At 32.9% G+C, this 27,330-nt stretch overlaps 1 protein-coding gene across 9 annotated transcripts in view; it reads left to right on the forward strand.

Moving 5' to 3' along the window:
- The window catches only part of LOC115442524 (cAMP-specific 3',5'-cyclic phosphodiesterase), a 351,093-nt gene extending 325,757 nt beyond the window's left edge, over positions 1-25,336 (forward strand). For all 9 annotated transcript variants that reach the window (XM_037443236.1, XM_037443237.1, XM_037443242.1 and 6 more), the window contains 6 exons: positions 528-592; positions 7,601-7,713; positions 18,333-18,426; positions 21,094-21,203; positions 21,302-22,432; positions 22,516-25,336. In XM_037443236.1, the coding sequence (XP_037299133.1) occupies positions 528-592; positions 7,601-7,713; positions 18,333-18,426; positions 21,094-21,203; positions 21,302-22,432; positions 22,516-22,578 (1,576 nt within the window). In that variant the 3' untranslated portion in view covers positions 22,579-25,336. The remainder of the gene's footprint in view (positions 1-527; positions 593-7,600; positions 7,714-18,332; positions 18,427-21,093; positions 21,204-21,301; positions 22,433-22,515) is intronic.
- Positions 25,337-27,330: the final 1,994 nt, after the last annotated feature.

Here is a 27,330-nt window from a genome sequence, read left to right on the forward strand (position 1 = left end):
AATATAAATCGGGTTAAGGATCACCTTTATCGACTCTTTTGGTTTAATTTAGGTTGGACAGTTACGTTTCGTTATGAAGGGATTATGCATTGCCCACATAGTATAAAAAACGACAGACACTAGCCAATTTGTTTATATTTAAGCTTCTAAATAAAACTTACTGCATATATGAAAAGAAAACTATATTTTAATGTGTTGTCACACAAACATAACGCCGTACGTTAATATAATTTTTAAATTAAGAATACATGTATCTATACATATCTTATGCTCAGGGCCCGCAAACAACGCCTTTTTCGGAAAATAAATTAACCTAGTTTCCTTTCTGAAAAGTCCCATGTTTGTTAATTAAATTCCCGTCAAGACCATTCGGTGTTTTGCCTGGATCAACGTACAACAGATTAAATTTAAACAAATGATTTTAACGCACATGTTGTGCAGACTTTTATTAATGTGAAATAACGTATAAAAACTTAATCTTACTTTTATACATTGAATATTTCAATACCGTTGTGTTATCGTTGCAGATCGCGACGATCCTCGGGCGCGGCGACAGCTGTTACTCCACAACCGAAAAATTTGAACCCAGGAGGTAAGTAAAAACTATTGTACTTATATATTTACGTACTAGTTGAAAGGAAATTCTAAGTTTCTATATATTTACTATAATTATCTTTAATCTAGACTGCCTAGGATATTTTATCCTAGTTGTTACACCCTGATAAAAAAAAATCATTACTAAGTTTATAAGAACGCCGTTTCTGAACTATCAAGAACAGTTTTACTTTATCCTACACAATGCATCAAGACCATTCATTTTCTGGCTAGAGATAAGCTAGTAACTATTTGTAGCCGTTAAAATGCACATGTATACAGACTACTGGTCGCCCACTGGTCGAAATTCGATTGCAATTAATAAATTTTATTTATCTGCACCTCTTCGTTATACGAACTTGAATTATACCAGATGTCACAAACATCTGTGTGCGTAATGTGCTTAAAAAGGGGTACAAAGTTATTCTTCGCGTATTGATATATAGATAAATCGATAGCAAATGAACAACACGTTTTAATAGATTAGGATATATATATTTTTTACTTATAATAATTCAAATTAATGTTTTAAATATTTCTAAAATACTATGGTCGGGATCCTCATTAAGCATTTCACGTATAACATAATAAACAAAAAAATATAATATAAATAACGCCAGTCTTTCAGATTACCACTTTTAGCTTCCTAGTGGATTATTCACTGTACTACACAACAAAACACTCAAATACGGTTCAATTTTGCGGATTAATCAACTTAGTGTCGAATACAAAATCAGTACCCGTCTTCTTGATGCTAAAACCACAGACACGTTTCGGTACTTGCTTGGTCTTAATAAATCATGCTTAATATGAAACATAGCGACAGTGACTGACATTCTTTAAATATTAACATTATTACGTCGTCAAACCGCCTTATAAATAAAACATTCACAGATTTACTGAATTCAAACATCTAAACTTAATTGGACATCACAAACCATAAGTCTAGAGCCGGCACCCTTTTGATTTAGTGATGTTTCATACTAAACATAAATTCAAAACGTTATTGGCTGTTGAAATTGGATTAGACCAACATTCTAATCTGTTATGCCTCATAAGAGGATATAGTTATAAGTACCTAGTCCCCCTTATTATATTTATCAAATGACAATACCGTCATTAAAGAGTAACGCAATAGACTCATATAGACTCATTTTGTCATATGTGTAATCAATTTTTATACCTGTTAGATTGTATCGGCATTCACTTGTATTTATGCCATCCAATATTAGAGTGCCATAACACACCTTTAACGCATGTTCCAAAAGAGTATTTGACTTATATTTTAGGATATTTGTGTAACGTTTCCCCTTCCAAATGATCTAATGTCGAGCAAACTATATGTATTAGAAAAACCCACCAACCAACAAAATTACAGGAAATTAACGAATGTGCTACGTCTTCGTAGAAGCCATTGAAATGTTTATTTCTGCTGGTATAAAACGTGATGTAACTGTACTGCTACTAATTATTTATAATAATAAATAATGTAAATGGCATATTTAGCATAACACCATCCTTATTGGCCACCGTTCTTGCTTTTATCCAGCTCATTGCCAAGCGTGTAAAATAAACAAGGCAATCGCTCGTGTCGTACGTACATACGGTGACAGGTGAATAGCGATATTTATCGCATACCGATCATATTCCAGATGCTGTATAACGAGATTACGAAGAATCGCCTGTATCACAGTGTAAACAGTCGTTGTCATGTGTATGTCTAATATTCTAGGTACTGGCATAAATCATGCGTGTACCTTTCGAGGTACTTTACCTTTCCTCGTACATAGATTATCAGGAAAAGTAATTTGGCACTGGGTGTAATTAGTTGATCTTCGGAAAATGTAGCAGAATGATGTGTCAACCAAAAGTTCCATTATATTTTATTCATTTATTATTATTCATGATGATAAGTAGTGTCTCTACTAAAAACTATATTAAACATTAACTTTTAAAGTTAATGGAGCTATTATAAACCTGATATAATATTTACTTAAATTATTACAAGCATTAAACCTACTACATATATCAATAAAATAAACGAATGCTTTTTGTTTCAAAAACGCATACATATTTTTTGAGTGTTTTCCCCGCGCCGGAAACATTTCCTCGTACTATTCCATATTAACATAATTTTTGAGTATTTGCGCATAAAAATCCAAAATTTCTAGTTACAATACAGTTATCCACACGCCCGATTACATTCGATTATCAACAGACTCGTCTGTATCATTATGATAACCAAACTATTTCGCGGTATTTTTTGTAAACAAACTGTCACTTGAATATATTATATATTTAAATGTGAACGCAATAACATTTATTGGAGGTGTGATAACTTTCAGCACTTCAAAGAAAAATATTTTAAATTGATTATTATTTTTTTCTATATTTATTTAAAAAACCCCGGGGGTCTATCAAGAGTAGAACGGTCCACCAAGACGTCAATCCGATGACAAAAAGGATGGACTTCTTTTAAAATGTTCTTGTGTACTTTATACCAAGAATAGCCAAAAACCTTCGTATCAAACTTATTATCCAACGTAACACAAACTTCATTTTTCCATAACCCGTAACACATTTTCAAAAAAATCTTGCTAAACCTGCCTTCACGAGACTTACCCCCACAAATGATATTATAGAAACATGCATGCATTGTGCATTTAACAAAGTCCATAATATAAGATGCTATGACAGTTAAAAAAATGGCAACTAACGCCGAACTTCGTACGAAACTTACATTATTTAGCAACCGAAAATGTACGATGTAACCCAATGGCATACCAAATGGCATATTTTATTTAAATTGTTTTAAACCTTATATTGTTTGAGTTTAATTTATTGTTTTTCCGAATATGATCAAATGTCGTGATAAAACTATTGTCACATTCAATTTACATTGACTGTTGTCATTATAATTGGGTCTAGTTCGCACCAGTGATATATGAGCCTTTGTTCTTGACGGTTTCTTCTTAAAAATGTTTTACTAGTTATTTTGAAACGAAAAATGTGTCCGTGAGATTCAATATAACGTGACTGATAAATTCCGGTAAATGAAAAGTAGGTAATGTACGATAACAATGAATTGGAGATGTGTTGAATTAACAAGGTAACCATTATGTACTTGCAAATTCGTATACATATTAATTTATTATCTATCAGTTTCTCAAAAACAAGGTTTCGATAGATAATTACCCTGTAAATGATAACTAACGTCTGATGACGGTGTTAGAAATAAATCAGAGTAATTTAACTTAAATGTAGTCATTTTCCGACTTTCAAAACAATACATAGATCTGAGTGCTATTAAATATTCGTGAAACAACATGTTAAAGAAATAAGGTTTAAAAACCATGAAACATATATTTAAAAAGCCTGAAATTTTAACGTTTACGAAACTCGAAGTAAATATTGTATTTACTTACAAAACACAACGCTGTGTAACTATTACAGACGTGTATTAAAAAGATAATAATTATAATTAGCAAGGTGGAGTTCATTAAGCGTTTAGGATTCGACGCAAGCAACACTAACGTGCGAATTAAGAGAAGTTAATATTATGTCGTCTGCGGAGCATTGAAACTCTCCAAGGAGCGAATCCGTTAGTACACTTGTATTACAGCTGACGACTAACGTACGCAAAAAAAAAAACAAAAATATGCTACCGAGAGGTCGCAGATTTTCTTAAAAATATTATAAAAAAAAAAAGAATCACAAAAAAAAGTAAACGATCATAAATAAAAAGAGAGCGATGATCCACAGCTGCTTAGGCAGATGAAAACGCGATGCATGAATATCCCCAAAATACACTTTACCAACTAAACATTGTAAGTACACATACATAATATATCTACGTGTGTTTTAAAATTATATTTATTACATTTTTTTTACACATCGAAAAGTAAAAAACCATTATCATCAAATACGTCACTTCGTGATTCACTCATTGTAGGTAAAACATATGTACTTAGTAGATAACCTAACCTCATTTGAAATGATTTTAATGTTTCTCTTATGTTGGACTGTTATCAATATTTTATGTGCATCCCAGTGAAATTTATGCTACATGCGTCGTCTAGTTCAAGAAAATGCCTGCACCGTAAAGATACGTATCGCCGCTTCCCGGAAGCCACCAATATAGGTCATGGACGTCTGTACATGCACTTCAATTAGCGGCTAGAATTCTATTGATAAAACGCCCACCTTATCTGCTTCTAGTTTCCGTATTTTCGCTGTGTACACACTGCATATAGACAGCATTCGCTTTCGACGGAAATGCAAAACGATTTATGTGTGTAGTCTGCACGAATGAAAAAGTTAACGCATTGAAAGTAAATTCAAACTTACCGATACAATATGAGCAGTAACTGTAAAAATAATTGTGTATTATTATTGTCATTTTTTTAATAATTACAGTATGTAAGCATTGTTAATGGATTTTATTTATGAGTTAAAAAGACACTTTATGGTCTGTGTATTTTATACGGCTGTCGTAAACATTAGCGTGCATGAACCCCGATATTAATGACCTAACAGAATCTCCCGTACATACGACGTAATATACCTATTTTTATTGGGATTTTCATTTTGCGCATTTGAATACATTACCGTCGTGGCCCTAATTTTTAAAGTAAATAACAGGGATCTCTGAATCATTGCATTACCTTGTAATAATATTGAACTTCAATTATTTTTTCTAGAAAAACATAGATTATACGGAGAGATCCTATGTACTGTGTATTCTAAAGTTCACTGCTTTTTCGCCTTTTCACTAGTCACTATAAATATTATAATTAGTTTTAGAGCGCAGATGAACATAATATAGTGATATGCGAAGCGAATGTCTAGTGATAACGGCCAAAATTCACGTACGAAGGGAGTAAGGAGCTAAACTTTACTAATATGCATGTATAATCGAGATATCAAAATGTAAATAATAACATAGTAGGTACTTAAACAAAAGTAAAGAACATTGTTCAACAGTGCAATTATTTTTCCTGACATAATGCTTCATACAAGTTTTCTGAAATTGTTTATTAGTATTTCTATACATCAATATCAGTAATATGTAATGTGCATACGCAATTAATCATCTTTATACGTGTATCTGTTTAAATAGATCAGTAATGACGCTGGACCTACACCGACATAAAGACAAAATTGGAACACAAAATGACCATACAATATTTCTCTATATGCAGCCAACGTTCGCTCCCCTTTAACAATGGCATAAGTGGTATACCTGATGCGTGAACAAAGCTTAAATATAATTCACGCCTATCACGTCACACAAAAAGTTGATTAAAACTTGTGTTTATTTACATTTCATGAACACGAACAAAAAAGTGCGCACAAGTGTGTGTCGTATCTTTATACGTAGTATTGTATGTTGTCAACCTTAATCATTTTAAGACATTGTTGTTTATTTTCAGTGCGTTGTAGTTTTAAAACTTATCAGGAATATAAACACTGATAGACATTAATCTACGAGATTTATAATACAAACACAGGCTGGCCATTGCTTATTAAATTATGAATATTTCAAAACATTAATAAGTAATTCAAGGATTTTTATTTTTAAAATCCGATAAGTCGTTTAAAACGAATATATTTTAAACAATGAATACACCAAAGAGAAACACAATATTATGGTCTTGACTTCGAGACACAAGTAATTGACGTTTAGAAATGCCACAAAACTCAACTCTTTTCTCAACGTTTCGGTATTACTATTTTTATTATATTTAAACTTAATTTCTTACATCAACTTAGTTTGTAGCTACAATTTCGTTCTGCTAAACTCATTGAATAAAATTATAATTACGGGTTTTAATTATTTTCTCAAAGGAATCAAACATAAACGTACCTCTGATTATATACACAACGTAAAGAATTGTATAGTGGCAATAAATAAGTATAATCATACGACTACATTATCAGATCAATTCAATGATGCTACATTGACCTTCGATTTATATATAAACAAACTCTTTGTTGGTACTTCATGAGGAAGTAAAAAAAATCGATAACCGACATAATTTCGCCTACAAATATACAAGTGCAATTTATAAAAGCGTCAGTTTATAATAGGTCAATCAATATTGATATTCACTTCTAGGTAAAGAAATATAAAATTTCTTGTGTTAGTTAAAAGACATATGAATATTTTTTATTCAAAGTGACCACATGCAATGTTGTTTAAATTAATAATATAAACATGATCCGCTGAATAATTACAATTCGCAAATCTCATGATTGGGTCATTACACAATTTAAGTGAATAAATTTATGCTATCGTAATGTATTACCATCATACTGTTAAATAATGTTATTTCTTTATACTATTTCCATACAAATTTCCCAACCAACAGTAATTTCAATCAGACAACATAACATAAACATACTGTAGCAGGGGTGACAGCGGTCAGACAGCACGAGTTATCCGCCTGTATTCAGCGGATGACGTGGTGATGCCAAGAGATCACGATCACAGCTACTGACAGTTAATCGTCAGGTCGCATTATCGCTAGTTTTAACGTAATAACATTCGCGGCTATTCGATTGCGCCGTCTAACTACACATATACGTATAGAACGAGTTAATATAAAGAAAAACAAACCCTAAGCATATAATTTGAATTTCTCAAATATGTTCTCCAAACAAATATTGTTTTCCAGGTTTATGTTGATTTCTATACATGGTTTAATAAATAAGCGATAATTTCCGAACACCAAATATGTAGAGTATATAAAAGGGTCTGAGTGAGTATTGATTTAAGCCTTTTGCATAAGGCCTGTCAACTTACGAGGCCATGACGCAGTTAATCTTCCACCGACAAATCAGGATACATGCATAGCCTCCCACACCGCATACCGTATACATCTGACCGAAATTCCGCACCATAATTACATCGTAATGCGGCAAGATCCGCGTTTAATTAAACTATATAAGAGCAGTATGTCATAAAATTCATTTTACTACATTTTTATAACTTATTTTGTTACAGACGAAGCCTATATGAAGCTGGCCTTAGAGACAGTGGAGGAGCTGGACTGGTGCCTCGATCAACTGGAGACCATACAAACACACCGATCGGTCTCCGATATGGCTTCTCTCAAGGTAAGCATACATCGCGCATAATAAAATAAGTTTATCAATAAGGGTTAGTAAATCATAAAAGATAAAGGACGTTTTTCAAATAACCCTTCTATTCTGCATTCTCGTTAGGTCCTTGCCTATTTGAAGTACAACTATTGGATTAATAATTCTCTATAAAGAATCTTTTCATGCATTCGAGCATTTCAAAACTAGCTAGCATGGGTATTGAGAATCTAATAATAAAATTATATTTATTGCTCAAGATAATTGTTCAGCACACAACACTTGGCAGTTTTTGCAACATTTATTTATTTATTTAACAAGGGGTAGAGAAAAGATTCTGCAAACAGCGATGCTTGGATTTCGCATACTAAGTCAATATAATTAACTATGTAAAGCGGGGCATTCGTATTACAAGCAAAAAAGAAGATTACAACTCCAGATGCCACTGGCCAGGTGCAAACGCTTTGTTTGCACTAACTTGGTTCTTTATGAAATGTGTATAACGCGGTCAAAGAAAAAGATCATCTTTAACAATTTCTCTTCTAATGAAACCCTTTATTTTTTAGTTTCGGTCGAATAACTTTGGATGGTACAACGAAATTCACTCGTATGAGCTTTTTATACATAAAGATTTTAGTAGAATCAACGAACTGTTTCATCCCTTTAATTTCAAAAAGAGCTGCAACTTTGATGGTACTAGGTTGTCCTCACGCCCAGCTGATGATCGTCGGACGATGATACTAATCGATAGAACTATCAGATGTCAGTCGATATTGATAGACAATTCCAATAACATTCAATCATTGTTTTCAATTTTTTATCGATCACCATCGTCGATGATTAATTAGTATTGATAGTATTAATTATGCATATAAGAACATTTTAAAACATATAGAGGTGGATACTTTAAAACGCCGTAAATCGATCCAAAATCAATTTACCATCGATCCATAATCCAACTACCGTCAATCCGTCAACATTCAATCGTCGATCATTTTATCAAAATTCCTTAAAATCCAATGCCACTACATCAATCGAATCACTTTGATCGACGACATCTATACACTTTTCATTCCGTCTTAAGAAATAAAGTGTTAAACAAACGCCGGTTGAATGAATCGCTATTTCGGCCACGGGGGCCAATCTCAACGAAGATCAACCAGATACGCAGGAGATATATGTGAGTTATCCCTGTATATCTGTATGTCTGCAGCACTATTACAAGTAAGAGACATGAAGTATGAGCCTTAGACCTTTTCGAAAATATGAGTAAACGTTAGATCGGCATTGAATTAACACATTGTATACGCCCTGTGATTTTCTATCAGACAGTAGTCTACGCGAAGTGGCTACACTATAATTTAACTTTGTGTGGTGTAAATAAACCATTGTTTATAAATACAACTGGTTACATATTATATTTGTAACGTAAATTTTGTAAATGGTCATTAAACGTATTTACCAAGAGGTAATTTGACATAATAGATGGCCTCTACTTCACCTCAAACCCTAAGAAAGCGTCTTATAGTAATTAAACGGTTTCATTTGCATTTTAATAGTCTAGTCTCTACTAGCACTTATGCCTTCCCGTAACTACTCTCATGTTCGCGTTAAGAATTAATTAGTATTGCAACATCTTTTTTTTTACAAGTATTAAGTTTAATATTAACCTCCAAATAGATATCTAAAATTTCTATCTTAATTAAATATCGCAAACAACGCTACAGAATATCTACTGCGACAGGGACCAGATCTGTGTGCTATTAACCGATCCTAATATAACTTGGTTAATTAGATAAACAAGTACATACTCGAACGCTATCCACCTTTTCTTTATATTTCACTGCGGAGATATTAAAACGCGCCGACCGCTTACTTGCAGAATTATTAATAGTTTGAGTAAAAACAGGTCGCCCAGATATGAATGGTTTGTTTTATTTATTGAACATCTCCATACGGCACGTGTAAAAAGAATTTAAAGTATTAAATATTAGTTTAAAATAAAGTAAAACAGTTTTAGGCAATCAGCAGCGACCGGTGATGACGAGTATGAGAGTTGTCATACATTTCAGTAATCAATGCAGATACTAAATATCATAACCAGCTTAAATAAATAAATAATACAAAATGTAAATAGCTTCCGAACTTGTTAATAGCTACAAAGAAAATAGTTGTATTAATAATATAAAATGACTAACTGTTAGCTCGAACCTCGAACTGTCCCACCACACATCGAAGTCAGAACCCACCACAAATGTATATAAGGTTCAGCGCGTGATATTCCAATACGAACAATGGAATCTTTTGTCAGATATATTAAGTACTTTAACACCCAAGCACCTGTTTATCTGGTTATTTTGCAAGCATTACCTAGGAATTCATTGTCACGAAGTTGTAATGCCTGTTAGTATTATTAATATTACAAAACCTTTGTTGACGTAAGAAATATTACGAGAAACACTATGATAGGTACATTTTTATACGGTTTTATTTTATTAAGCCTTTACAAAAGATGGCAAAAGCTATATCTAATTACTATTTATTCACAATCTCTGATCGTTTAATAGGATCTTAATCAAAGTCAAAACAAGCTTTTGTTTGTTACGAAGTAACGTATACAACCCTTGTCGCAGCACTTGAATTATTTATATAACGTTTTTGCGAGATTTTATTTGCTACGGCTTAATTCTGTATCTCCATTTATCTTGGTGATGAAAGCACCGCCAAATATTATATTATCATTTCAATGAAAGCAGATAAAGGTAGCCTTCCATTTATCTACCATGTCTCTCTGGTTTGTAATTGAAATGAAAACCATATCGTCGGCATACATAGCGAGTATGTACCGACCTAATTTTACTTAGACCTACACAAAATCAATGAACTCTCGATCTTATGTCCACATTCACCCTCTTTGGGAGAAAAAGTTTTAATGATTTCGCAGAGTGTGGTATCATTATAATAAGTGCGTATTCGTATTTTTCTTATAATAATAAGTTAATAAAATAGGCAAGTTATCTTAAGATGAAAGACGAAGTAAAATAATAAAATTCATAAATTGGCAATCGCTCGAGAGCGCAATTTTAAAATGCAGCGTCGGCGACGCGCACTCCAACACCGCTGTTCGACAACGTTTTCAGTACGGATCGATGCATTTGACGTCATTCATGACGCACTAAACATTTTCATATTCTAAAAACTTGCCCGCGAGTACACAATACTTCTCAATGTCATGCAAATACAACTTTTGGAGTGACGTGAGTTGATCGACCTTTGAGAACTAAACTAATTCCTCAAGCGGAGTAATGACTCTGTTCGGGATATGAAGCTTGATAGGGAAACATGTGTGCGTGACGTACCGTCATTAAAACTGAAGGGCACAAACCCTCGTCGATGACGCAAATCCCGTTTCGTTCGACTCTGGAGAACTGTTATGTTCACGATGTATAAACTACTGACATCTATGTGCCACGAGAAGCAGACGGCTGAGAAATATTTTATTTATTTTGATATTAATTTAATAACATAGAATTTCTAGCTAACCTTAACAGAAACACGAACAAATATACGAAAACAATGTTCAATTTAAATTCGGCACTCACTTCGAACATAAAGTTCAAGTTCTCTAAAATCTTCGTCAGATACTAATGTAACATTTAAATAACGAAAACTAAATCGGATCATTAGTTTTTGAAAAAAGTCTTATAAAAATACATACATACGGGTCAAATACAGGACCTCCTTTTTTAAAGTCGGGTGTTTTTTTTAAAATGAACTTTATAAAAGGAGACTAGATGATAAAGATGTATAATGTTTAAAATTGTGAGAGTGCGTAATATCATTTTTATTATTGCCATAAAGTCTTCAAATTGCACAAAGTTAAAACGTGACACCTATAATTTCGATTGGTAATTACAATTACTATCTACAAAAAAAAATCGTCTGCTATGAGCAATTTTTTGTTTGCTTTCATTTGATTTGGCTGAGATAAATTTTCCTAAACCTTTGGAGTCAAAATATTGGCACCTGCTAGGAAGATCATTGTAATATACTTTTTTTTTCAAAATTGAATTACAACCATTTTCCGGCATCTTTTTTCCCCGATTTTTCAGCCTAATCTCCATGTGCCTATTCCATCTCGTTTGGAATTAATAAGTGAGAAATAATCGTAAATAATTTCCTTAAAGAGCTGGCTGCTTGTAACAATAATACAACGAAGTGCTAACGTAGTTTACGCTACGGGCCCCTTAGTATGACGATTGAAAGCGTTAAATTATTTTTATGATATTGCGCTGGGTGTGCGCAGTACGGGTGAAGGTCCATTGGCCGGCTCCCGCCGCCACCCGGCCGATACGTTGTCGCGATCACGTACGCATCTTTAGGGCTGCGCCCGCCTAGCCAGTGACTAACGTCTACGAGTACAATTCCTTCTATACTCAATATTTTTTTATTTCAATCTTAGTAAATGACAAAAATGTTTTCAATATTTTTAAACTACGATGTTTATGTTTACACGAGTAAAATACAATGTAAAAAAAGGTAAAATTAATTACCATTTTATTTACATTGTTTAAATATTTATAGATTAATTTTTATTGTTGATAACTTAAATCTTAGTCGGTTTAGATGATTTGTAAATGGCTCAGAAAAGCGGTTTCAATGTACAACACTTGCTCAGCATTCAAAATAATTAATTTCTTGTGTTATAATATGGTATTCATTGAAATATAGTGGTAAGATAATTAATAAATTCAGAATTTAAATAGATATTTATAAATTAACATGAACGTAAATCAATAAAGTTCAATCAAGCTTAAAGACCAGGCAAATGCCTTTCCTCTTTACTCAGGAACTCATGAGATCACTCAGCACATATGTATTAATAAATAAATTCGGCAAATCTTCAAAACAACAAGATCCCGATTTTCTGAAAACTCAACGCATAAATACAAATGTAACCACAGCTCAAGTAAATATGACGTACTTTAAATACGATTTGAAGATTGATTATTATCGTTTGCAGTCATCGCGTAGCAAAATGGAGATAATATGTTTTATTTTGACATTGCTTACCTACAAAGCTAGCGGATGTTGCACTTTTCACATGAATTTTGTAAACTGGTATTATAGTTTCCGCGAATCCATTTGATCAATAAAATTTACGTTTAGATGTGCTGTTCTTTCGCACTAAATTCTGCTCGAGCATTATTGTTCAAGGAATATATTTTCCTCTCACAAAATAGTTTTATAATGCTCAAATATGCAAATGTATGATAGAACAACTTATTACATATTAAATTTTAGTATTTTAATTGTATTCTTTTTACCGAAAATAATTTATCTTGTAAATGTTATAAACTAAAAAAACGAAAATAGCTCTAATACGCATCGGTAACTTTTAATCAATTTGCGTATAAGAGGTGAATAACTAAAAGGATTTCACTTATGTAATGACTGTAATTACTAACAGTATACAAAATATATTTCTATAAAATAGTATGGGAACAAAATCGTGATAAAACAAAATATAAATAAATATAACTATTATGAAAGTGTTAAAAATGTGATTTAAATCTTCCTCCTTTAGTACATGATAAAGATTAAAATAATGATAAGTCTAAAATATCGACTAACTAAAAAGCTTTACAAACTACACTTACAAAAAAATAAATTGATATAATTAGGCTTGCAGACATTTCATGTAACCTTGTATCTAACCTAACATATGCAATGACCTGGTTAGAGTGACGTCTTTTCCGAGCTCCGAGCCGCAACAGCCCGCCCGCCACCACCTCTCTGTCGAAGGTTTATAGTAATCTCCTGGTATTCTTACAATATCAATAGAATGAAAGCAATATTAATAATTTTTCACGATTCCACAACCAAATAATTAAGAAACGGGCAATAAACATTTTAGCCCCTGATTAATTTGACAATGTTTTGTATCATTCACTCTCAAATTAAATTACATTTAAGTAATTATAAGTCATAATATAACTGAGCAAAGATTAGTTATAGAGTGATGGAAGATATTAATTGACGAACGGGACAATCTTTAATCTTAAACAGCGTGGATTGCAGCAACATTGAGTACATTTACATTGACGTGTGTGTCTGCAAACAGTTTGACGTGACATATTTTTATTGTAAATCTGTATCAAATCAAAATATAAGGTGCAACTTTACTAATGAAATATTAATGGAATTACGATACAGTGATATATGTTACCAATAGCAACTTTGATTCGTGACATAGTGCAGTCAACGTTGGCAGTTGCTACAATTTGCAATCGTGAGAATTACACAATTACCAAGTGTAATGTTAAATATTGAGTTCGATTAAAGTCGTTTAATCAAATATTAAGAAAAGAAAACATGTCTCAAAATGTTGACGGTTTAATCTCGTATCTGTTACTGTAACGAGAATTACATTGTAAGCTGCTAATTAATATCTAAAATTGTTTTCGTCCCCTTCCTTAAATAAATAGTTTTTTCAGCTACAACTCCTAAACTATTTGTCTCTTAAATATTATGTTTTTAAAATAAATGAAGGCTCGCATGAGAATATATTCCGCCACTACGTTTTATTTTGTCTAAAATAGTGTCAGTGATACTTTATAACAGGCAACATTGAGCACATTTAACTCACCTTGACTTATAATATGTAGGTAATTATAGAAGTATAACATCTTCTATGAAAATCGTTTGTTGTAGATTCCATGGATCCTAGGTTTGATTTTTTTAGTTATGTAACAATAGTATGAGTAAATCAGTTGATAATAAAGAAACTGAATTGCACAAGATAGGTATTCGTGTATTTCTTAATATGGCAATATGCTTGTCGCCTATTTTCTAATAAATCGGGGATAAACTCAATGCAGTATAAGCACACTAGTTAAGCCTCTACCTATCCCTTCATGAGGACGTGAACTTGTTTATGTTTACAGTTATGAGATAAACGGAAAAAATAGACGTAAAACATGATGACCACATATAGATATAGTATACCTGTTATCTGGTAGTCGCTAGGCACCGCTTTACATGAGGACCGTCACGTCAGCATATACTCTAGCGTGCGGGAAGATTCATCATCACATGCTATACATTTTATAATATATAGATTAATAAAATCAGCATAAACATAAATTGTTAATAACAAACTGTGCTCTATAGTATTTTAATTTGCCTTGTATTTAATCTTGTGTGTATTTAAATATACAAATAACCCTGTTCTAAGACACGGCCTTTTTTATGTAAAGAATTGGTCATTGGTCAATATCTCAATACAAGTATATAAAAATGTATGAATAAAGTAATCCGATTAGCAATGCATTTTATGAAAATTGAATTTTCAATATGATTTAAAAAAATAATTCATTGCATTGCAACATGGCATAAAATGAGATAACATCCGCTTTAGTTTACGCATAAAATCACACCTTAAATTAATAAAAACATATGAATTCTAAACGTATTACATAATTAATATCATTCATAATACGAAGATTCTGTTTATAAAAACATTTTAAACGCAAGACACATTTTAATCTAGGTCAGGGCCGATATGAAATAAACTGAACACACGCTCGAGAATCATTTGTTTTGCAACTACACGAATTCAGGTATCTTATCATATTATTTCAACCAAGCCTTGGAGTTACCGAATGTTATAAAATAGATAAACAATCGCCCATTATTAAATTTTATGAGAAAATACTTGTAAACATTATAAACTAAGTTAGAAATATAATATATTTAATTCCGAAGTCGGTATAACATTATTTTTAATTGAATAAATTTTGTATTGAGCCCTCGTTCCTACCAACATCTTAATGAAATTAATTATGTTGATCACGCATTACACTAACGCACGGTTTAATGCACGTGGGGTAAAGCACATTATATGCCAACATCTGACCTGGAACAGAAAATCTTAATCTTATTACCATGAAGGCGCAATAGTAAAAACCGATCTAAAACCATTCCTATGTAGAGCGACAGACCGCCCTTATTCATGCATATTGAAGAAACTACTTATATTTGGCTTCAGCTTTAAAACTGCTCGTTTACCTGACGTCCCCCATCTGGGAAATTTCTAAAAACCACGAGGTGTGAAATATAAATACATTTAAAATGTATTTATAACAGCACTCTACAATGCATTAATAACAAGCCACCGGGCTTTAGATAGTTCTAGCACTAGCACTTGCAACTCAAGAGTCAAGGTTTCAATAATTTACCGTTGTAATTGACGACATAGTACTTCACTGTTCAACTATACTTATACTATAATTAGTATTTTCATAAACAAACATCGTAAATATAAAATTATTATAACCAGTTCTTTTAATGATGACGTAGTTGTTATAACAACTTTTACATTACGAAGTTTGTGACTAATCAATATTACAAAGCGCATTACGTGTGTCTCTTTTTTATTAAATGCCCCGTAGGATTTAATGTTCATTAAGGAATTTCCTCTTATACCATTTTCGTATCACAAACCTCCTACAAGATTTCATCACGTACACAGTACATGTACGCTTTAAGATGTGATAATTATAATTGGAAGCACGTGTCTAATTTAAAAAATAACGGCATTAGCCTTAACAATACCATGACATTTGCATAAAATGCGATCTAATTAGATTAGTACAAAAATAATACTTTTTGTTTGCGACTCTACTCGCATAAAAGACCATTCATTTCTCACGAACATGCAAACATCAAAAACATTCATATTTATCAGTACTAGTAGGATAGTCACGTACGTCGATAATTATGTACCATCCTTTTTGCGATTTTCTATTTATCACTCTATTAAGTTATTAGAACAACGTACTGAATGAAATAATCATCGGTGTTAGTGTCAGCAACAACATAATGGCTCCGTGATTAACATGTTATACGTTTAATTATCACTAATTAATTTAATAGTGTAGTACACATATTAGTAAGATATGTATAATATGTAGATACTTACTACTAATCTATATTGTACGTACATATATACCGCTTTACTCATTAAGTTACTTAGTCCTTATACGTCACGGATTTAGCCATGTCTCATTCAATCTGTTTTCATAAGCCTTTTCAGTGTCTTCCTCTCTCAAATATGCTGTTATAGGTTTATTTAGAAATTAATATTTATAGCCGTCCCATAAATAATTAAGGGTTGGCATAGCGATCACATAACTTAAGTCTCTAGGTATGTGTTTACAATCCTCACGGACAATATTCATTTAAATATTAAAGCTATATATCATTTGCAGTGTTTAGAATACTGACAATTTATTAAAATATTAATAAAAGATTAGTTTCCCTGAAACACATTTTCTTGGAAGTAACGAATTGGTTTTCTTTTAAACGCATAAAGATATTTTACTTATTCCTCCACATTGTTTCTACTCTAATTTTAACTTGCTTAAATCTCATTTTATGTGGCAATATGTTGCCAAAAACACAAGTGGATCATTTGCCGGCCAATGATCACCAGAAACCAAACGCACCCACACTGGCCCATGCCATAAACAAAACTAGATCGCTCTGTTACCCGAATAAAATTAGCATTTAGCGCTCAGGGATATTGCAGCTTCCTGTTAATGGAAGAATTTTCAGAAGCGGATCAGTAGTTACGAAATTTCCTCCTACAACGAAGCCTACAAACTTTACCTCTCTTTTATATATCTAAGTACAATAAAACTGTAACCAAAATTAGCAGTAGAGATTTTACTATGATTTACATTGCAATCATTATAATAAAAAAACGTTTCAATTTCACTAATTCAACTTATAAGATGACAAGTTAAGAAAAAAATCTTTCTTTATAGATTATGCAGAATGTCTAATATAATTAAATATAATTATTCAATCATGTCATTATTTTTTTCGAATTCCACAGTTATCCTGTTGCTAATCACAATTTTTATCCGATTTGTAACTTAATTAGTTTTTATCATCGTAGGGACACTTAATCTGCTTATTTTCTCCCTTTAATATTCGTTACATTACGCATTACAAAGAGCATTATTAAATTACTATTATTAAAAATGAAAAATAACTCATACTTTCCTCTTTCGTTATCTGTAAGTTAAGTTTGCCGCCCTGAATTAATAATTATGTCTTAATAATGATTTTCTGGCAATTCCACCCTCACACACATTACGAGTAGGATGGCCTATGACGTAGCTAGCAGTGGCCCGCCACTACGTCAAGTTCATTGTTTCGATACCGTGTAAAGGGGAAATTTAATTTCGTAAGAGGAAACTGAAGTCATTGAATGAATCTAGATTACTACAAAATACAATACTGAGAAGGTGATATTTGTGTAGTAGGTACGTACATTGTACGTATACGGTCCGTGACGACACACACGGGCAACACTAATCTAAGCGCACGCTGCTCCGGCTCAGTGTAACGATAGCTCTTGCCGATAACAGACGTCTAACTTCGAAGCTTCAATTATATTCACAATTAAATTTTCGGCACTCGAGTGAATTTCGTTTATCTTTAATTTACTTATTATTTTTGAAATGCGCGTGTGCGCCGAGAAACAAACCATCCGTTCGGCCCCTGCCCGCTGGTTGCGGAGTCAGGCTGTGACTATGGCTCACTCAATGGAAATGTTGCAATTGCAGTTCAAGAGGATGCTGAACAAGGAACTGAGCCACTTTTCGGAGTCCAGCAAATCCGGAAACCAGATCTCCGAATATATCTGCTCTACATTTTTGGGTGAGTTTTATTGATATTTTCGTAATTTTTGTTTCAGTTTATATACTTAAACTTACTATCCTATATATACCGTAACGGGCACGCGTACATAGTAATACTGTCTAAAACAATTATTAGATAAGCTTTAATTGTGACTTCACCAAAATTTAAATAAATAAATATTTTATAACTACTATTAAATCACTTAGAAAGAATACATAAATATTTAAAATAAACATATTGATAGCAAAATGTGCTGTAATTTGTTTGCTCTGTGTTTTGATAAACATGCTCATAGTTTTTAGTAATTGAGTGCACAATTTACTATCAGAAAAGTAAATAACTGAAATTTACTGTTAATTAGAGTATTAGGTAGATGACCTTATTCATAGAACTATTTCTACCGCCCGCCCAATTAATTACAGTAGACTACATTTTATATTTAATACTTATTGATATAATTACATATATTCGATAAATATCCAGTTAAAATAATAAACCATTGTTCGTATCATCTTAGAAGTTCGTTTTATTACAACTTCTTAACGTGGGAAACATTCCATTAAAGTTTTTTAAACACAATTAAAAATTGGACAGGAACAAGATATTATATATCATTATACCTATTTCCACTTCTTAATCTGTAACGAGGTTATGAAAGGTACCCGTCGAATCACTCGACTGACTTGACTCGTATTGATCGATTGTATTTGAACAGAGCGCTAGTAATATCTATAAATGTTTGCTTTTATCTCGCATAAAATCTTTTGAACTAATCTTTACAGCGAAATCATCCTTGCTGGGGATTTAATTTTACTAAATAATGGCAAACATTTATGTATACACTAAAGTTTGCTATTGAACTTTTTAGAACACACATAGGAAACAAATGATGTTTGCTTGTGACGTGTCGGAACTCGTGAATACCTAATCGTACGTCATAGTTTACTTATGGGTTAGATAATCTTGTCTGTTGCATAATCAATTCAATGAATATAATATATTTTGTTTCATAAGTACTTAAAACTCGATATCGAGTATTCAAATGAGCCAGTTTTAATATACCATGATACAGGTATCAATATTATATTGTATATAATATTAATATTTTAATACATTTTTCAAAACTGTTTTAAATTAACATTCCTATCATATTAAAGTATAACTGTGTGTATGTATTATCAGACAACGATATGAAGGAGGTCTTGATTGTTGATAACCCCAACGCGCTCTATCACACGTGTTGGAAACGTTTATAAATAATACGGTGGACTATAAGTTTTATATTCTACTGTTTATTGACATCTTACACCTTAATACACAAGATATAAACAATTTCATGACCTCAATACTAGACGTTACACTTAAATAGTTAAAACCCAAAAATAGGACATGATCGTATGACAGCGTTTCATTAAACGAGCTTATTGAACCAATTGGCAAATAGGTCTTATATCCCAACTCGTCTTGGTACTTTATAGCGTATAATTAATTTGTTTGCTCTTAAATGGTGTATGTATAACAAAGAACTGTACAATAAGACTAATCCTATTGCTAATTCACAAATATGAAATGTTTTTATCATAGTTAATTATGTAGATTGGTTTTTACATTAAATAATTCGAATGGCAAAGCATTATAGAAGATGGTACTGTCACGTATGAAAAATATCGATGGCATTATAATTCTATTTGAATTCAAACTTCTAGATGGTATCAATACAATTTATAAGTACGAGTGACGCTTACCATCTGGCGATCATGTCCTCATTCGGTATCGTATAAGAAAAACAATGGGCATCGAAAAATATTAAATAAAGAATTTTCTTGGGAAATGTAAACTATTATTTAAAATATTTGTTTACTTTTTAGTGTATACGGTCAATTATTGTTACTTTATAGATGTTTTGTTCCATAATGTACCTATATAAATTAAAGTATGTCACAATTATCTCTTGTGATTAGATAGCAAATGCATAGTAAATAAAACTTAATTCCATTAATGTAGTAGGATAAAGCATTATTACTCAATCAGGGGTTGCTTTTAAATAAATATATGTTAGTTACTTTACATTACGCACTCTTATTACACTTCTAGCGGTATATAAATGTTAATTCTAGAGCTAAACACTTGAGATACTACGTTATGAACAAAAAAATATATAAAATTAATTTAACTTTTCAGTTCTTAGGAAACATATATGTTTTGATTCATCGACCATATAACTAATTATTATGTCGGTACCTCTGCAAATTTAGATAATCTTGTAAACTGATTGGGTACTTATACGACGATCTACCAACGATAATATTTTTGAATGCTACCTAGATGATGGAAATGAGGCCGCCGTATTTAGCATTATGATTTGATTGATTACTTTTATCTATTATAACGATGTACATGCCCACATGCAGTGACCTAGAATCGTATAAATCAAACGTATAATGAACACTCTACATTTTCACCCACTTTCTTACTTGACATATAAACCTAATAACACCCTTTTAATAACGTAATAAAAATCAAACAAACGTAACGAAAGTGTTTACATAGCTTTTAGGATTCTAAAATTAGTATGGTTCGAACTAATTAAAGTTCTAAACATACACAAACGTTTTTATTTTATAACGTTACGTATATTTTGAAATACATAGATAAAAATGTCATAAAAAATTATTTTACTTTCAGATAAACAACAAGAACTTGATTTACCATCACTTCAAGTGGAAGAGACATCAGAGCGTACCAAAAAGAAAGAAAAACCCCGCCTCAGCGGTCCAGGGAGCACTATGTCACAAGTAAGTTTGCTATCATAAATTGCATAATATTATGGCTATTAATACGCTGTTTAAAGAAAAGAGCTGATATTAAAACGTTATATTCATCTGCTTTTCAGATTTCAGGAGTTAAGCGCGCACTAACACATACAAACAGCTTTACTGGAGAACGTGTGCCGAGATACGGAGTGGAAACGCCACATGAAGAAGAACTTGGTAAATTGCTGAATGACCTCGACAGATGGGGCGTCGACATCTTTCGAATTGGAGATCTGTCTTGTGGCCGACCACTTACAGCGGTTGCCTATTCTGCTTTCACATCACGGGAGTTGCTCTCTACTCTTCAGATACCTGCCCGCACTTTTCTGGCATTTGCGGTCACGCTAGAGGAACATTACGTCCGCGACAACCCTTTCCACAATTCACTCCACGCAGCTGACGTCACACAATCCACAAACGTTTTGCTAAATACTCCTGCATTAGATGCAGTGTTTACGCCACTTGAGGTATGCGCTGCATTATTTGCCGCCTGTGTGCACGATGTTGACCACCCAGGGCTCACTAACCAATTTCTGGTCAATTCAAGCTCCGAACTCGCTTTAATGTATAATGACGAATCGGTGTTAGAAAATCATCACCTGGCTGTTGCGTTCAAATTGCTTCAGAATGAAGGTTGCGACATTTTTGTCAATCTTCACAAGAAACAAAGACAAACATTAAGGAAGATGGTCATAGACATGGTGCTCTCTACTGACATGTCAAAACACATGAGCCTACTCGCAGATTTGAAAACTATGGTAGAGACAAAGAAAGTAGCAGGAAGTGGTGTTCTACTACTGGACAACTACACCGATAGAATACAAGTATTAGAGAATCTCGTACATTGTGCCGATCTAAGTAATCCCACCAAGCCTTTACCACTTTACAAGAGATGGGTGGCATTACTTATGGAAGAATTCTTCCAACAAGGAGACCGTGAACGAGAACAAGGAATGGATATAAGTCCCATGTGTGATAGGCACAACGCTACGATAGAAAAATCTCAAGTTGGTTTTATCGATTACATTGTGCATCCACTGTGGGAGACTTGGGCAGATCTCGTGCACCCTGACGCTCAAGATATACTGGATACACTTGAGGAAAACCGCGACTATTATCAGAGTATGATTCCACCGTCACCGCCACCAGCACCAATCCAGACAACTCACTCAGCGCCAGACGATGACCGTCCTGAACAAATAAGATTTCAAGTAAGTATTTTTTTGTATTTAAATTTGTATAAACAGACATGTACAGAATAATTAATTCAATGATATATTATTATCATCAACAGGTTACGCTGGAGGAAGGTGAAGGATCAGAAGAGTGCGAGGGTGAGGGTGATGGTGGGATGTGACGGAAACTATTGGGAATCTGTAAGAAACTCTCTGAAAAGATGCAAGTTTGGTGGAAGCTCTGGCAGTAGAGCTACTTCGAGGGTCCCTGGGGGACGCACCGCACAGACAAGATTGCAGGATACAGGAGCGTGCTCAGGTTGGCCTCGTGTGACGCTGCTCGCCGACAATCGCGTACATACGCCGTCAAACTTTTGTTGGATAATAATACTTGTTGACGCTTATCGTCGAAATGGAATGATCCACGGTGCATCGTGACATTTCGATTATGTTTTTTTTTGTGATGATTATGCGATGTTGTTTAGAACTACCTATTGACTAAATAATAATTATATCCCTCCAATGACTGTGTAAAATTTGATTGTCTAGTGTTTGTACCTACAGTTATTTTTGTTTAATACAACCAAAGATTTAAAGTTGTTATGTTCACGGTACTATTCAATGATCCCTGTAAGTAGTTAGTGTTCAGTTCGTAAAATTTAAAGTTGTGTAAGTAGTAATAGTAGTCGAAGCCGCATATATCGGCTCGATTAAGTAAGGACATTGAAAACGCTTATTAATTGGTATGAAAGGGTAATTTATATTGTCATATCATCCACGTTTCTCATATTTAATACGGGTTTGCGATAATGATGTTATTCACCAAAATATATTAATTAACATACTAGGTATCTAAAACTATTATAAGGTAAATTTTAAAAATTGCCTTTCGGAGTTGTTGTTGTCTATTTCAAAATATGTAAGTACTATTCAGCCAGCTTCTTACTGATGTAGTGAGCAAAAACTAAATACTTACTCCCGACGACTAACATTTTATATGAATACTGTAAATGTTTTAGGGAAATATAGTTAAATTTAAGAACAATTTCATTGAAAACCGAGGCAGCAAAATGACTGTAATACTTTCACGATATCACTGTTAGTCGGGGGTCAAAAGACACTTTAACATCTAAATCCTATTAGATAGCTTTATTTAATTTTGTAAACCTAATTGCACCTCATTTCTTATAAAAGGATCGCTGGCGATCCATTTTGTTCTCTTAGAATTACATGTTTTTAAATTAATTTTGTTTGGGTTCTCTTTAACTACAATCCAATTTTAGTAAAGAACCTTAATGTTTTCGTGTACACAACTAACAACTAGACTTGTTTGACTAAGTTATTAAATACTAACCCTTGAGTGGTTTTCGACAAGTTTTCTCTCGAGTTATATAAACCCACAGAAAAAAATTGTATGGAACTGTAATACAGAAGCACTTAGGCCGGGTTTTGCAATAGTACTATTACATTATACCTATACATAGTAAGTCATCCTGGAAAAGTTGACGATTCGCACAATTTATACTTACATTACTTTTACCCTTAGCGCCACTATTAATCCGGTCGATGATTTATTTTCTGTGTAAGTTGGCACTAATTTACACATTATAGGTTATACCCATGTTTCCTAGATTACTTGTAAAGAAGAGTGCAACACTAATTCTGTATTATGTTTGCATTTTATTTTATGTATCTACCTTTTGTTATTGTTTATAAAAGAATAATTTATCACGAGCTGGTCTCAGTTTTTCATGTACTCAAAAGATATTTCATTGGTTTAATTAAAAGATTTAGTTCCTTTCTGACTTTTTTAATTTTTATTTTTAATAATATTATCCCTTAAGATGAGTATTATATAAACGTAGTATTTGTAAATCTCTGTCGCTAAATTTCGATACCTACATCTATTATAATCATCAGTGTCAAGGAAAAGATCCAACATGATAAATCCACGTGTGATTTAGCAGTTGACCACGTGACGTGTACACATGAAACACGCGTGACTGTCAGTACCGGGTGAGTGACGGACTGCCGGGCAACCGGGCTACCGTGCATTGCGCTCACCAATAATAAGCACCCGACACTTCTTCATATAATGTGTGTTTAATATTAAAAGCAGTAATATATGGTACCTGCTCCAATAAATGTAATTTCCTTACCATATGTACTACAAAAAGTATGTAAAAATTGGATACGCTTAACTTATTTGTGTGTTAAAATAGAAATTACGCTTAGAAATGTTTGTTTTATAATTGAATACATACTTATTAGTAATTGTGTTGAATATGATATACGTACTTCAGTAGATCTGTGTAACATACATAAAATTAAATATCAAACTTTCATATTCCGCATACTGTAAACAAAATGCATGTACCCATCGTAAAGTAACGCAGTCTTTAAACATTACGAAATGTATAAATATTTAGATTTGTATACTCGTCGTTCAACCTCTTATTTCAAATGTACCATTGAATACTTTATTCAAATATTGTATATTTATGTACGGTGGATGAACTAAGTACGACATGTCAGACAAACTTCTAACCATAATCTTATTCAATTCGTCGTTGGGCGATTGGATATCTTCGGAACCAAAGAGCGCAATCGATTATCGTAAGCGATCGTAATGATGCATCTGGCATGTCTTAATTTAACGTTATTTAATAAAATTGTATCAATCGATTGAACATTTATTTTTGCCAAAGTTTTTCAATGTTGTGTATATGTTTCGTCAGTTTGGACAACTATTGCTAAGAATATGAGTAATACCTAGATAATATTAATACCGAGTTAAAAGTGTGCAATGCGGGTCATTTGCATTACTTACTATTTATGTTTAAAATTAAAAATAGCTTGTAATAGTTTAAATGAATATTTGAGTTGAATTAAAAAATATTAATGTATTTAGAATAAAAAGATATGGGAGAAAACTCTAAAGACTTGTATTATTTTTTATTTAGAAACTATACAAATCCTAAAAGTGAAACAGATACGTGATGAAATATGAATATGGTGGAAACGTGAACATAAAGCGCAGGTTTCCGCGCACAGTAAATACTTATTGTAGCACATCTTAGAGGTAATATGTGAGCACATCGCTGACATCACTCTCTTAAATTTGGACGCCACGCCGTTCAATGGCCCTCTCGTTTCAATTCAGTCTCGGCTTCGAATTCCGGGTCTAGTATTTATGCTCGACACAGTGATAGGCTTACCCTATACGACATCATTGTCCGTAATACATATGCCGAAAAAAGGTGCAATAGTTACGCCTTTGTCTAAATTTCGAAAATATTTATTTTTTTGTGTACGTATGCATGTTCTAAATGATCTATCTATACTATTATAAAAGCTGTAGTTTGTATAAGCGCGCCAATCTTATGAACTACTGGTTCAATTTCAAAAAGTCTTTTAGTATTGGATAGCACATTTATCGAGGAATAGAAAAGGCTATTTAACATCACATTATCACCAATAGGAGCGGAGCATCAATGGTTAATGTTACAAAATCGGGAAAAATGTATTCGTGTTTGAGAGCTTCCGTTGCGGGTTTAACTGGTTCAAGTTACGCAGCAATAATGTGTAACAAAATTGTTCCTCTTAAAAAGTAGTAAAAAATATATTATAAAACAAAGTTTCCAGCCTACGTGGCGGTCTACCTGTCCAGGTGGGATAAACTTAGAAACTACCCTACAGATTTTGAATTTTGATAAAATTTTCAATGGAAATAGTACCTAACCGGTTCTGGAAAGAACATAGGCTACTTTCTATACCGAGAAAATATATAGTGAGCTTTTTATCCCGGAAAACTCTATCCTGGCGGTTAAAAGGCGGTTTAATTTTAACAAAAAATTAAACCGGCTTCAAAAATTACTTATTTTTATTTTTTTGTTTTGTTTTGTGTTAGTTAATAATAGACCATCTCGATGGCATAGTTGTGTTTCGCTCACGATACGACTATCGCGCTGAGGAGTTACACCTCTGAGTACCCCTGAAAAAGGGAAAAGGTGTGATGCTATATATATGTATGTAGGAAGTACATTCAAGATAACCTAACGCAAAAACACAACTGATATATTTGGCTCACAGCACAACTCTCGCGCTGTGGTGTAACAACTCTGCCTACCCCTGAAAAGGGGAAAAGGTGGGATGCTATATACATGTATGTGTGGCGGCATTATCCGCACAAAACATCAGTTTTATAAACAAAATTTTAAATTAATAAAATAAACTTAAAACTAATAATCAATCTGTTTAAACCTAAATACTATTGTAAAACTAAACTTAAATTAATAAACATAAAATATACTAAACTATTATCATTAAAATAAAAATTGAAAAATAACATTTCAATGTTCAAATGGTACAACATTCGATATATATAGCGGTCAGCTAACAATGCCCTACGTCACATGAACCGGTCGGAGCGGGACGCGTACGCTCCGCCTGTCACGTAGCCCCCGGCCGACCGCAGTCAGTCAGCCGACGCATGCGGCGCGGATCGCTCACGCTCTCGCTGTCGCTAACGCTTGTTATTATTTAACCGTTCATAGTATTTTGTTCGTTTCGTTTCGCTGTAGACTTTCTCTTTACTTTCTCTCCTTCTTTCTTGTAGTGTGTGTTTATTCTACTCTTGTGTGAATTGTACTCTTACTCTGTACAAATAAACTCTCTTTACGTGTGGACTTTACTTCTATTACTTCTACCCGCTACACTCGAGTCTAACACCTACCTACAGTATGTATGTAAGAAGCAGAGTCAACTAAACCCAATGCAAAAATAAAACTAATATATTTCGCACGCAGTATGACTATCGCGCTGAAATCTTACACCTCTGCCTACCCCTGAAAAGGGGAAATGTGCTATGTTATATATATATATATATATATATATATATATATATATATATATATATATATATATATATATGT

The sequence above is a fragment of the Manduca sexta genome, chromosome 26 (assembly GCF_014839805.1).
Source record: "Manduca sexta isolate Smith_Timp_Sample1 chromosome 26, JHU_Msex_v1.0, whole genome shotgun sequence".
Classification (NCBI taxonomy): Eukaryota; Metazoa; Arthropoda; class Insecta; order Lepidoptera; family Sphingidae; genus Manduca; species Manduca sexta.